The 15,005-nt window shown below is 37.3% G+C and overlaps 1 protein-coding gene across 8 annotated transcripts in view; it reads right to left on the bottom strand.

Annotated features, from left to right (window-relative positions):
- DHX57 (DExH-box helicase 57) overlaps nt 1–15,005 on the bottom strand; it is a 59,524-nt gene that overhangs the window by 15,860 nt on the left and 28,659 nt on the right. For all 8 annotated transcript variants that reach the window (XR_009694800.1, XR_009694801.1, XM_061155561.1 and 5 more), the window contains 8 exons: nt 13,323–13,456; nt 12,365–12,419; nt 11,018–11,223; nt 7,344–7,460; nt 3,851–3,947; nt 2,626–2,799; nt 1,813–2,013; nt 394–670 (listed from right to left, as the gene is read on the bottom strand). Coding sequence is in view for 6 of the 8 variants with exons in the window: in XM_061155561.1 (XP_061011544.1) it covers nt 394–670; nt 1,813–2,013; nt 2,626–2,799; nt 3,851–3,947; nt 7,344–7,460; nt 11,018–11,223; nt 12,365–12,419; nt 13,323–13,456 (1,261 nt within the window). In the remaining 2 variants the exon portion in view is untranslated. The remainder of the gene's footprint in view (nt 1–393; nt 671–1,812; nt 2,014–2,625; nt 2,800–3,850; nt 3,948–7,343; nt 7,461–11,017; nt 11,224–12,364; nt 12,420–13,322; nt 13,457–15,005) is intronic.

Raw genomic sequence — 15,005 nt, 5'->3', positions numbered from 1 at the left:
CTAGGGTGATGACTGCACAATGATAAAAACTACAGTGCACTTTAAATGGGTGAATTATATTTCAATAAAGCTGATAAAATTATAATCCAATGTATTTATTGTTTTTAAAATCATGCAGGGACACTTTTTTTATTTTACTATAATGGGCAAGTAAAGGAGATACAGAAAAAGCATATTTAGATGATTTAAATAAGCTGGATCTCTAGTTCTTAATCTACTTGGGACATGGATTTCTTTGAAGATCTGGTAAAAGTTTTAGACATGGTGCCTTGAAAGAGTCACATAGAATACACTCAGAAGAAAAGTTTTAAGAAGTTCACATAACCCTGAAACACCCCCATGGTTCCCTTAGACACTTATGGACTCCAGCTGAGATGAATGCTGTTTACTTACAAAAGGAGACTTAAAAGCTAAACTGGCAGCAATGGTGAGAGCAGGATCCAAACATCGGAAGATAGACCCAAACAGCATTAGTTTGCCGATTCTCACATCTACAGGCAGAGAGGCCAAGTGATACCCTAGAGGGGTCAGTGTTTCGTCTGGAGTTAATGCTCCCAGGTCTCGTAATCGTATTTTTGAGGCACGAAGAGAATCAGTGTGCGGGGGTTCAATGAGCCGAGAGAACACAGACTGGAGATTGTGAGTGCTAAACATCTCTAAAATTTTAATTCTGAAAGAAGAAAACAAAACAGTTTGTCAATTTTATTTCTGGTGGGATGACACAAAGAAGTAAGCTTCTGCCATGAATGAAAATAATTTATAATTTCCCAAATATATGCTTTTATAAACCAAACAATGCCAGTTTAAATAAATTAAAAAAAAAAAAAAAACCCTCTTATGTCTTGTACTTCTCCTAGCAATAAACTGCAGAAACACTTTCAGGTTCTGAAATTTAATGAGATTCAGAATATATTTCTCTCTATAAACTTCCAAAATACTTCCCTCTGTAACAGTGGATTCAAATCACAAAATAACATTGAAATGACCCACCTACTCCTTCCCACGTCTGAAACTGCACAGTAATTGTTTGTGAAATTAATGCGCATTGTGTCCTGCCTGTGGCAGCTCTTGAAAAGCTGTTTTTAAATTATAAATTTAGGTAATTTTCAAAAGAGAAAAATTTAATATGTGAAAAGTTCATTTCACTTATAATTCCTTTACATTTTTACTAATGTAACAGGGACCTCAAAATACACCAGTTGGATAAAAGAAGAGCATAATATCTTTGTACAAGCAACTTTTTTCCCTTTGGGGTAACATACTATGGGCATTCTCCCTCAAAATAATGACCCAGTCAAAGGGCATGGATAGCTTTAGAGTTCTTATATAATGCTATGAAAATTTCCAGAAAGGCTGAACCAAAGGTTTTCCAGCTTCAGTAACATCAAGTTTAATCATTCATTCACTACATTCTATTTTATGATATTTGTTCTTGTTTGTTCACCAGGTAAATAATGGTGTTTCAAGTTGCTTTTGTTCACTTTGTTCTAATTGATAATGAGGGTGTAGATTTTCCCCTGTGATGATTTAATTTTGGTGCTGCCCTAGCAGAAATTTCTTGGTAAGTTAGATTACTTTCTTGACTTATAAGTGTTATTCTTAAGCTCTATTTTAAGGCCACCCTCTGCAATGCAAGAGATCTTAACATGAAGCAATATGGTAAAGGCAACACTGAAGAGCTCTTTGCAAATGAATGAGTTCATCCAAGTGCATGTTTAGCAAAACATCTCGTACTAAAAAAAAGAAAACATGGAACGTAGGGTGGGAAACACTGGGGCCTTTCGGAAGCAGGACACGAGGACCACCGTGTACCTCAGACAGAGCTGTTCCAACGGCACTCTCTGTATTTCTGGTAGCTGCTGCTTTAGAAGTTGGTGATTGAAGTGATGGCTGGTGAATAAATGGAAGCAGACCCCAGACGCTACACGACCTGCTCGACCTTTTCTTTGCAGGGCATTGGCTTGAGAGACAAAAGTATCCTCTAAACTTTCCATCCCTTTGCTGGCATCATATCTATAAAGTAAAGGAAAAGGTAAAAAGGAGTTACTTTATAAAAATGTGGCCAAGATTTTATTTGGCATGGACAGATCAGATGAACCACTCTACTTCTGTTGAAGGACAGTGTCCCGCGTGTTCTGGGATAGTTGAGTGCTAAGTGTTAATTAAAATGGCTTCTTTAGTATGTACCACATTCAGTTTTTTTATTCAACTTTAAAAAAAATTATTTTTCATTTATTTTTGATAAATAAAAATTATATATATTTAAGGGCTACAATGGGATGTTTTGATATATGCACACTTCATGAAATGATTACCAATCTTCTGATAATTAACATATCCATCACCTCCCATACCAATTCTTTTTTATTCAAGTACATGTAAAGCATATGAATGAAAAAAGAAAAACAATTATTTCTATGGTAAAATTTTAAAGTTTCACCTCTCTTTGGGGGGAATGTAAGATTCATGGCCCTAGCTATAGAAACACGCATATATCTACAGAGTTTGCGTAAAGATTTTTTTCAAACAGTAATCTACATAGCTTAATAGCATTAGCCTTTAACAGCTGTGTTGGTCCGATTGAGGCATCTTTAGCCCCTCTTTTACATCACCGAAAGAGGATACCTCTTTTCTTTCATTTTCCCAGAATCGATGACATAGACAACATCATCGATGGTTATGGATGTCTCAGCAATGTTGGTGGAAATTATAATCTTAGTTACACCTGTAGGAGGTTTTACAAACACAGCCTGTTGCTCTTCACTGGATAAAGAAGAATGAAGTGGGTGAATAACACATCTAAAAAAATAAAAACAAAAACATATTGAGTGTTCTTGCACAAAACACTGAAATCAGGTTATAATGGGTGGATTTCTATTAAAGCAATATGACTCCCAAATGAGCAGCTTCTCTACAACCTGTCCTCAAGATCCAAGTCTTCCAAGTGAAAAGGCTTTTCCTAACCCTTCCAAGGTACTTACTGAGTTATATGAACTAAAAACCTTGCATCAACTTGGGAAACACTGGAGTGTAATTCAGTAGTAAATAGTTAAGAAGAATAAATAGTTGATATTCTACAAGTAACCCAAGCCCAGCGCACACTAACCAAACAAGAATTTTTTTTTTCCCTGTGCTTAATTCCAGAGAGAGACAGAGACAGTCATGTATGCTAAGAAACTTCATTCTTCTATTTCTAGGGGGTGTTCATCTGTCAAGTAGTCGTCCTCTTGGGTATGAAGATATACCCAGTGTCTTCTGCTATTGGAAGGGGAACCACTGAAAATCATTTTTTCTCAAAATGGTAGCATTTCTTTGTTGTTATTATTAACACTGGCTTCTTTAATCCCTGGTATCTGGCAACTGAAATAGCAGTTGACCATTGAACAATCCAGGGATTAGGGAGAGCCAATCCTTTGTGCAGTCAAAAACCCACATATAATTTATAATCAGTCCTTTGTTACGTGGTTCCTCTGTACCTGTGGTTCTGCATCCGTGGATTTAACCAACTATAGGTCATGCAGTACTACAGTATCTACCACTGACAAAAAAATCCATGTATAAATGACCCGTGCAGTTGAAACCCATATTATTCCAGGGTTAACTGTACATGCAATTTTGCTGAGATACTATGCTAAGTGAAGAGAAACATTTTTCTATAATGGAATAGAGATATGAGTTGACTTCCTGGAACAAACTGCTTTGTCTATTCCCAGCTGGCATAAACAAACATATCTTGAGGAGTGACAGCAGGGTCTAAAGAGGGTGATGATAGTCAGAGAGATCTTTCTGGTAATTCATTTTCACATATAACTGCAACAGATGATTAGGAATATAAAAAGCAATTACTTACCGATTACTACGTCTATTGTTGAAAAGAGAATTAGACTGGAGCTGTTCATATAGCATTTTGATTTCTGCTAGTCCCGGTAAAAATACAAGTATAGCACCTGGGTATATAAAAACAGTTGGACCATAAAAAAGGCTGAGCCCTGAAGAATTGATACTTTTGAATTGTGGTGCTGGAGAAGACTCTTGAGAGTCCCTTGGACTGCAAGGAGATCCAACCAGTCAGTCCCAAAGGAAACCAACCCTGAACATTCACTGGAAGGACTGATGCTAAAACTGAAACTCCAATAATTTGGCCACCTGATGAGAAGAGCCAACTCACTGGAAAAGAACCTGATGCTGGGAAATATTGAAGGCAAAAGGAGAAGGGGACAATAGAGGATGAGATGGTTAGATAGCATCACAGACTCAATGGACATGAACTTGAGCAAACTCCAAAATATAGTGAAGGACAGGGAAGCCTGGCTTGCTGCAGTCCATGGGTTGCAAAGAGCCAGACACAACTTAGTGACTGAACAACAACGTATAAAAAGAATCAATCTGATAGATGCAAAAAAGAAAAAACTATTATAGATTATAATTTTAAATGAAAAATGTAATAATCTGAGACTTTTTCACCATCAATTTTCTCTTCTTTGTAAAGTGAAAGTCACTCAGTCGTGTCTGACTCTTGTGATCCCAGGGACTGTAGCCTGCCAGGCTCCTCTGTCCATGGAATTTTCTAGGCCAGAGTAATGGAGTGGGTTGCTGTTTCCTACTCCCATATCTTTGTAGAGTCCCCAGGGAATTAAGTGGAAAACAAACTTTTAAAATATGTTTTCTGACTTAATAACTAAAAAATGGATGAGGTATTGTATCTTTCTAAAACAGAAAAAAATGACATATAGAAAAATATAATACCTTACATTACATAAGAATCATTAGTAAAGCTCGTTAAACATACTTCTTCAATGTACTGGCTCTGACATTCTCTTTCTATAGACAGAGTTATCCTTCTAATCTTATAAGACAGGAAGACTCTTCTCTACATTACTAAGGAAAATCCATAAACATTTCACTGGAAATGAGAAAAAGGAGCTATAACTGGCCAACCAATCTGGTAATCTAAATTCAGATATGTGTTGAAGAGGCCATACAGAAACTAACCATGCCATAATAATGGCTTATGGGTTTTAAAATTTTACATTAAAGATAATAAACAGTGATAACTGATTATAGTGTATTTCTGTGTCAAGAGCAGTCACTCAGCAATAGACACCTTTTGTGCTTCATTCAGAGAGGAAACTGACACTCTTCAATTGCCCCTCCTTTAATCTCACAAATATTGGGTACCTTTTTCAGCTCTGTCCTAGGTACAATGGAAGGTAAAACAAAGATCTGCCTACAAGGAACTCATGATCAATTATTTATCATGCTTATTCTCCCCACAAAATAAATAAGGAAACTAAATTATTACAAAAATTGAACTCTGAAGTGAGGAAAAAAGACACCTTTCAGTGTTCATTCTAATACTTCATAGTTTACACACAATGTTCATATGGATTATCTCCATTTGACCCTAATGACCACCTGTTAAGAAGAGGATTAGTACCCTTAAGGTGACTGAGTCACATGGTCGGGTAACAGAGCTTAACAGGAAGGGTGTGCAAACACAAATATGCGGTTTCTGGTACCAGACCTATGCTCTTTCCATTACATACCCCATGCTTCACTCTATTAAAGTAACACAAAATTTAAGAGTGGTAAAATAATCTATATGGAATGGGAAAAAACTGTATATTTCTATGTGCCTTTGATCTGCTCTGCACTCATGGCTTGGCCATCAGTATCAAGGTTATCTTTAATATTCACAAATATGTCACCAACTGCCTTATCACTACAGCAACTTTACTTTGAATTCAGGTAACTTTCCAACATTTCTTTTTGACTGCTATACTTTAATTTTTTCAATAATAGTCTTTTCCTTTGGGGTAAAATAAGATATTTAATCCAGTGATAATGCATTAACCAACACTGGCTATTTGCCAAGGAGTGAGAAACAAGGCACTTCAATAATTCTGTGTGTTTCATGTTTCTTTAGAAAATACCACATAATGATTAAAATCTAGGCAGAAGAGGGCAGTCAGTAAGCACTGTGTAATGAGTACATAATAAAATTTTCTGATCTATGATTCCACTTAATTATCACTCAACAATGGCTGCAGCTATTTATGCAACAAATATTTATTCCATACCTAAATATTCCTGGTACTGTTCTGGGCCTTAGGAACATCCCTCAGACCCTAGGACAGAATTAAGAAATCCTTCTTCATTCTTAAAGAGTTTATATTCTACTAAAGGAGACCATTAGTAAGTAGAACTACAATTTTGGATAGTGTTAAAAGTACTATAATAAAAATGAAACCCATTTTTGGGTATTAAGAAAGAGTGAGGGGAGACAACACATGGGGGTGGTCAGAGAAGACTTCTCTGAAGAGAAGACATTCGATGGAAACCTGACTAATGTCAAAGATCCAGTTATGAGATCTGGGGATTCATTCATCCTGGGGATAAGGGGCTACAAATGAGGTAAGAAGGCCACTAAGACGACAGTGAGCAAGGCTACAGTAGGGATTGCCTTGTGTTATTAACAGGAGGAGGAGGAGTAATAACAGTCATAATAATAACAATGATAAATAAACTAGCATGATTTTAATACTGTTAGGGGCAGTAGCTATGGGGCATTATTTACATACCAGGCACTGTGCTAAGTGTTTTAGATATGGTTTCTTTTAATCTTCAAAATAGAGGATTTACTATTGTCTTTGTTTTACCACAAGGAGCCTGAGGCATAGAAAAGATAGGGGCTTTTATCATCCAAGGTTACAGAGCAGACAACAGGGAAGTTTAACAGATTCTCCGAAGTCTGTTCTCCTGACCCCATGTCCTGTGGTCTCCAACTGTCGCCTCTTCCTGTGACTCAAACACTCATTACTAGATTCCCATTTAGCCAGGGACTCCCAGATGGTGCAGTGGTAAAGAATCTGCCTGCCAATGAAGGAGATGCAAGAGATGTGGGTTCGATCCCTGGTTGGGAAGATGCCCTGGAGGAGGAAATGGCAACCCACTCCAGTATTCTTGCCAGGAAAATTCCACAGACAGAGGAGCCTGGTGGGCTTCAGTTCAGAGGTTGCAAAGAGTCAGACATGACTGAGCGATTGACCAGGCACGCAAAGAGGCAAATGAGTGATGAATACGTACACACCTAGGCCTTCTTTTCAGCCTTCTTCCTTTTGGACTTTGTATTGTTAATGTCCTTTTACTCAAGTGGGTAAAAGGTAAAATTTCCCCCTGAAAAACCTAATAAAGAACTTTACAACAACTGGGGATGGAAAGGTGAAGAAAACTGGGGTGAGGGCTCCAGGAAGACAGGTTGTCCCCACAAACCCCACTGTCTCAGGAAGGAGGGTCCCTGCCATTGGCCAGTTCACACTTAAGTGAAGAAAAGCAGCAGTTACCTGGAGGGTAGGAGTGCTTTCCATCCACAATCCACTCTAACAAGGCCTCGATTAATTCAAGATTAACCTTTTCAAAGTCCATAATGGACATTGTTTTGATGACTGATTTGCTAACTCCTGCAAGAAAGGTAAAAATAATAAAGATATTAATAGTTTTATACCTTATTGAAGAAAATATGCCTGGGAACTAGGTGTATTTTGGTTTAATAACACAGATGTTCACAGTGAATGCACTGAAATGAACTTTTTTCCTTCAGTCTCTCAGCAAGTACAGGCTCACTAGAAGCACTTTTTTGCCTGAACAGTGACCTGAAGAGCAGGCTCCTGGCCCTGCTTCAAAGGGCCAGAGAGGCAACTTTTCACTGTCTGCCTTCCTTCCCCTTTTATCTATCATACATCTATTGACAGTTTAAGTTCTAGAAACAAGATTCAAAGTCAAATGTATTTCAGAAAACCCTTCCAGATTTAATCAAGTCGTGAGTCATATTAGACAAAAGTCCAGTTAACAGTAACTAAAAATCAAAGTACAGAGACCACAGCTTTTAGCATCATTTTTATAACAGTGACTTTTAACGTTTAGATTCCTTTGAGAAAATCATAAAAGTTACGAATCTTCCTTGAAAAATACATGTGATTTTAATGGCTTCACCAACACCCCTGAAGTCTACTCACAGACCCTCAGGTTAAGGGTCTACAATCTCCTTCTGATTCATATGAATCCTAGTAAAAGACATAGTTCCTTATGTTGTACTATAAGCCTCAGCTCCTTTTAAAAACAAACAGCAGGGACTTCCCTTGTGGTCCAGTGGCTAAGACTCTGCGCTCCCAATGCATGGAGCCTGGGTTCCATCCCTGGTCAGGGAACTACACCCCACATGCCATAACTAAGAGTTTACATGTAGCAACTACAACAAAACAAACGAACCGCATAAACTGGGGGAGACTAACTCTCCAAAGATGGCTGCCCTTTCCTGTAGGTCTTTCTAATGACCCATCACCTGAAACAGAATCTAACCACAGCAAAATAACTGTAGCTGGTATCAAGGAAGGGAAGCTTCCTACACTTTGCGGAAAAGCTTGAGGAAAAGCAAAAGCCATTTTTAAACAATGCTGTTCTAACAGTGAACCGTATGTCGGTAAAAAATCAAACAAAGGAAGAAACAGGCTACACAAGCAAAGATGTGGATAGTGTGGAAGGCAGAGCAGGAATCATTTTTATTTGCCAAGATTCCAAATAGCCAGACTTTTCCAAAAGGAGAACCAGTTAACTGAAAGAAAAAGGGAAACAAACATTTTTTTTTAAATTAAAAAGTTCAGCAGGGCTTACTAATCAATTATATATTTTAAAAGACTTATTGTTCTCTTTCAACTAGCAAAAGTTTTAAAAATTGAGTTGGGACCAACATTTAATTTTCTGAAAGGTGAAAGAAAGCACTGAGATCAACTAGATAGAAGTCATTGTTTCAGAGGGAGAAGGAGACTAAGAGAACCTAAGAGATCCGCCCAGCATCACACAGAAAACAGCAGCAGAGCCAGGTTCCCCGACCTCAGATCCTTAGAAAAGATTTCTCAGAGGCACTTTTTGAACTTCTGTATCCCTATGCTGGACATTAGAAGGACTCTGACTTAGACCCAGTCATAATTCTTAAAGAAAACTCTGGAATTTCAAAAGAGAAACCAAATAGATTCCTGTTAACTCATTTAACAGAATAAGGAAATGGGAATTGTCAGCTGGTCTGAAGTACAGAAAGAACACAAACATGTGAGTCAGACATTCTCATCAGAATCACAAATCTGCACTAACTGACCGGGCACTATGCTGTTGATTTGTATTGTCTTATTTAATCTCCTAAATAACCACATTTTATAGATAAGGCAACTAGCAATAGAGAGGATGAAGAACTTGCATCTAACTGGTTTTATGACAGCCTGGGGAGTTAAGTCCAGGTCTGTAAGATACAAGTCTATACTCTTAACCTTGCTTCCCAGGATGTTGGGAAGATGAAGTGAAATGTTTGGGAGCTATGTGTATCTTCCTGAACAGCAGAACAAATGGCTAATGCCCTAGTTCCTTTATGATCACCATTTCCCATGCAGGACTGAGTCTCTGGTGGAAGGAGGAAAAGGAAAACTTATTTGCCTTTTCTGCTACGGAAGTAGCAAAGATCTGAGACCCTTACACCTTGAAAGGTAAACAGTTTTTTTTTTTTTTTGGAAGGACCGAGAGGAGTTGGGGTGGCAATCCAGGAAAAAGGGAACAGGAAAAGCAGCTGAGACCTGTCTAGGCTTTAAAAAGAAAGCAAACGTAGTCATCTTAGGATTTCTATGGATTCAGCCCAGCTGAACATATGGAAGGCTATCTAGGAACAAAAGTTGGGTGGGATCCAGCATGGGAGGAGACAGGTAAAAGCGCTCAGCACAGGGTGAACCCTAAAAAAAGATTTTTTAGGCCCATTTTAGGTCCTTCTCCAGGCCCACTGAATAATGCTAAAACTAGTAGGTGAAATTTTGAGGATATTTAAATAGTTTCAAATCTTTCTCCACAACTGACTCATCAAACTACCAAGGGAATAAATAACTACACAAAGAAGAAACACAGGTATCATCTTAACCAGTTGGTCAAAGTTAACACTGCCAATAACAAGACAAGCCAACATCACATGTTCCTGATGGGATGCGCTGAGAACAAGGTTCAACATGATTTCTGTGGTTTTCTAACCAAAAACATGTAACCTAAAATTAACCATCAGGCAACATTAGACAAATCCAAATGAAGGGACAGTCTACAAAATACTTGGCCCAAACTCTTTAAAACATAAAAGAAAAATAAAGGCTGGCAAATTTTTCCAGATCAAAAGAAACTAAAGACACATGATGACTGAATGCAGTATGTAATCCTGGGTTGGATACTGTACCATTTAAAAAACAGCAATAAAGGACATTATTGAAATAACTGACAAAGTGAGAATATGAATTATGGATTAAACAGAAGTACTATATTGTGTTAAATGTTTTCATTTTGATCATGTCCTATTGCTGTGGGGTTTTTCTTTTGGCTGTACCACAGGCTTGCAGGATCTTAGTTCCCTGACCAGGCATAGAACCAGGACCAGTGATCGAATCTGGCCCTGGAAGCGATTCTGCTAAGTCCTAACCACTGGACTGCCAGGAAATTCCCATGTCCTATTGTTATGTAAGAGGATGTCCTTGTTCCTAGAAAATATATACTGAAATATTAGGGGTTAAGGAACATCATATCTGCAATTTACCCCCAAAACATTCAGGAAAAATACATGTACATGAACACAGAGCAAATGAGGCCAAATGTTAATAACTGATGAATCAGGGTAAAAGATATAGGAGAGTTCATTGCAGTTCAGCAAACTTTTAATTCTAAGTTTGAAATCACATCAAAATACAAAGTTACAAAATACTCAAGAATATAATTTATGGTTTACCATCTCCTCATTTTTCTATAATGAACACATTTCTTTCATAATCAGAAAAAACCCACTGGTAAATATAAATAATAATGACTTTAATATGTATTGGAACTATTATTTTTCTATTATTCTGATGAATTAAAGACAAGATAACTATGAAACAAGAGCTACATTTTTCTTTTTCTGGTTATCTTTGGCATAACTGTAAAATTCCCCCAGGAAGCACATTACCTTGATAGCGGGCAAGGAGCTGTTTAAAATCTAACTGCTGATCTGGTACCGCATCTTTGACAGAATCCTGATCCTGGAGGTGCAGGGAGAGACGCAGGTCCTCCTCCACCTCCTCAAACGCGGTTCTGCTGCGCCTGGCCTTGAGCTTCTCCTTGGACATCTGTTTCATGGAGCGGGCATATGGGCTGCCATCCTGCAACACATACCTGAGCAAGGACAACAAGGGAACGTGCGGGTGTGGATGTGGGCCTGTTGGTGAGGAATGACAACAGTGACCTGTTTCACATCGCATTCAGCACAATGTTGCTCTGCTGCTGCCCAGTTCACGGGCTATTCTTCCACCAGTCTAGGATTCCATCATGCCCTACTGCTGGTGGAGAACACAGTGGAATGCTTTTGGCTCTGCTTTAAGATAATTTTGGGGGTAGTGAGTTTGGAAAAGTGAGAGAAAAAAGACAGGGAAACTAGGTGAAGGATGATTTCTGCAGAGGTTCACATTCAGTGGAAATGGGATACAGCCCACAACACAACTTTAATGAGCTCCCTAAGTGTGATTATTGCACTAGGAAGTTTGAGAACCACTGATCTAGGGTTGTTAGCCTGAGAATACTGCATCATTAAATAAACAAAGAATTAGGAGGGGGCTTATAAGAAACAGAGCAGAGAGAAGGAAAAAATTCTGGTTGCGTTTAAGGTGTCAGATGTGACAGGTGTTTTCATTCTGGAGTTCAGAGGTTAGGAATGAAGACACTGATCTGGGAGTTCTTGGCACAGCACCAACAGCTGAAATCACATAAGTCTGAGAAGAAACAGTACAAGAACAAAACTCTGGGAATCTTAATGTCAAGGAGTAGGCAGAGAAAGTAAGGTTTTTCAAAAAGCAGCAATCAGCTGGTATCCAACAGACATTACCATCTTCTATACAGTACCAAACTTAAACAGACATCTTAACATCCACATGTACTGCAAACTCCTTGAAGGTAGAATGATAATAACAGCTAACACAAATATATAATTATGCATCACCGACTTGATGGACATGAGTTTGAGTAAGCTCCGGGAGTTGGTGATGGACAGGGAGGCCTGGCATGCTGCGATTCATGGGGTCGCAAAGAGTCAGACAAGATTGATTGACTGGACTGAACTGAACTGAATACATAATATATTGCCTGTGAAGTCAAACAATTTGAATAGTAAATATCTGCTGAAAGGAGAAAGCAAAATGCTCAAATTGAAAAATTAGAAGAAAAAATAACACATTTATCAGTATCTGGGCACAATGAGGTAAAATAGTGATTTTGTTTTCAAGTACTTTCATCAAACCTTAATAAATAATATCTTCCTTACCTTGTCACAGCAATTGCATCTTCCAGAAAAAACTGATCAACAGGAAACGTACGACCTACAAAAACAAGAAGACAGAACAAGTAAGTCTCAGAATACCCATTCAACTATCTTGAAATTGTTTGTATATGTAAAATTCTCCTAAAATGAAGGCTGGCACAATAAGGTACTATTTGCTCTGTGGTCTTAAAAGTATCCAAAAACGTTTCTGATGATAAAAATTGGCAGGAGTAGATTCCCGTTAACAAATAAAACAAGTATATAGTTGGAGAAATGATCATTTGCTAATAAGATGTTTTTTACCTCTTTAAAAAAGATCTATTATACCTTTTCGTCCCCTACCTCCTTTCTCACAGGGGACCTTATAACAGTCAAAAATTGTATTCTAGATCAAGAATATAACTTCATCTTTAAATCTACTGTTGATATCCTCTATAATGAGAACAAGTAGTACTATTTTCAGTGTTTCCAAATTGTTCCTTTAGCCATCAACTGCAGAAGGATAAGCCAAAAGCCCAAGGTGATAAATTAATCCCACAATGAGACTGAAAACACCAAAGAAGACACAGACCACCCAGCTTCACTTACTCCCAAGGTGGGCAGCATGCAGAAATTTAGCAGAATTCATCAGTGAACAAATATGCCATACACAGATACAACTTTCCTCTTTATGACAGATTACCATTATAAATTCACATTTTGATATTAAACACAACAGAATGCTAGCAATCCAATCACCTAGACTTTTTTTAAAGCACATATAAATTAAAATCTCACAGCAAATGAATATAACATTACCTCTTTATTAATTTCATTATATGGTTATGATTTTGTTATAAACAAATCATTCTTCTCTAGAAGGAGGTATAAATACTTATTCATTTATATCTCAAATGAACTTTAAAATAATTGTATTTGCTTATTAAAGGACAATACTTATTTATTGATGCATTTTAATCACCTGGTATAGTGATAACTGGGCAGGAATTAAAATATTCTGAAAAGAGCTCAGCGTTTAAGGTTGCACTCATCAGAATAACTTGAAGAGTTGGTCTCTGCAACACAATGTCTTTCAAAACTAGCAGTAAGAAGTCACTAGAGGAAATAAAAGAAACACCTGAGGATCAAACAAATTTAATATATGAAAATTAATAAACTTAGACATATTTCATGTAAGTATAATACCTATGTGAAAAAAACTTACAACACTCTGAGAAAGATGTATCATGTTTCTAGATGTAAAGACTTAATGCTATCAATTTCCCATCAAATAAACTAAAATATGTGTAGTACCAATTAAAATACCAACAGGATTTATCATTACATTTGATAATTCTACCTCTTGATATCCATATGTACATAAAGAAGCATACACAATGATTTTCATTATAGCATAGTTTGTAATAGTAAATCAATGGAAACTACTGAAATGTCTATCAATCAAAAAATGATTAAGACAGTATCATCCATTCTAAGGAAAAATATGAGGCAGGTAAAAGGAATAAAGTAGAACTCTAGATACAGACATGAAAACATCTCTAAGACATACTGTTAGTGGAGAAAGAACACTATGTACCACAGAACAGCAATGGCCTAAACGGTCTCCCCAGCCCTTGACCTCTTGAAATCTGTTCTCAATATGGCAGACCAATAATTCTGTTCAAATGTAAACCAGACTGTTCCACTCTTCTGCTCAACATCCTTCAAATGACTTACCAAAGTTCTTACTAATGAGGCCCCAGAATCTGCAGCCCCACTACTCATTTCCTGTCACTCTTCTTGTTCACTTGGCTTCAGCCACAATATTCTCCTCAATGTCTTTGAGACATGGATCTCAGGTCCCTTGCATGTGTTATTAATGTGCCTAGAAAGGGCTTCTCCCAGATACTCACAGAGGTAAGCTCACTCAGTCACTTTCTTCAAATCTTGACTCAAAATGTGCCTTTTCAGCGAGGCCTTCCCTGGCCACCATGTTTAAAATTGCAAATGCTCTCATCTCTTGCATTTCATATTATCCTTTCTCTTCTTAGCACTTAACAAACATACTTTATATTTTACTTCTTTATCTTGCTTAATGTTGGGCTTTCTCACTAGAATACAAGCTCTATGAGGACAGGGATTTTGGTTATTTTGTTCTACAAGATACTACTTTAGTACCTAGACCAATGCCTGGGATATGGCAGGTGCTCAATAAATGCTTATTGATTTACTAAATGAATATATAATTTGTAAAAGAAAAAAAGGTCATGAAACAAAAGTACCTATTTCTGACAAAGCAAGCATATATGTTAATATTTATCACCAATCTGACTGCTACAGCAGTCTACAGGAATGCTTTAAGAGTGTTTCAGAGGACTTTTGCTTTACCTACATTGTTCAATTTTTCATAAGAATATCAGTTGGCCAAAAACTTAATTTGGGCTTTTGGCCAACCCAATAATTTATGGTATATCCATACATTAGAATTTCCTCATGCAGTTATTAATAATAATTTCAAAGACAGTTCATGCTATTAAATATTAGATCAAAAGCAGCACACACTATATAATCCCAATTGTGTTTACAGACACACATCTCTCCTAACTCCCAATATACTCCCAGAAGAAAACAGACCAAATTCTAACATGTAATTAGCCATTCTATA

The sequence above is a fragment of the Dama dama genome, chromosome 11, assembly GCF_033118175.1.
Source record: "Dama dama isolate Ldn47 chromosome 11, ASM3311817v1, whole genome shotgun sequence".
Classification (NCBI taxonomy): domain Eukaryota; kingdom Metazoa; phylum Chordata; class Mammalia; order Artiodactyla; family Cervidae; genus Dama; species Dama dama.
The sequence above is the reverse complement of the archived record's forward strand: the minus strand, read 5'-3'. Positions and strand labels throughout refer to the sequence as shown.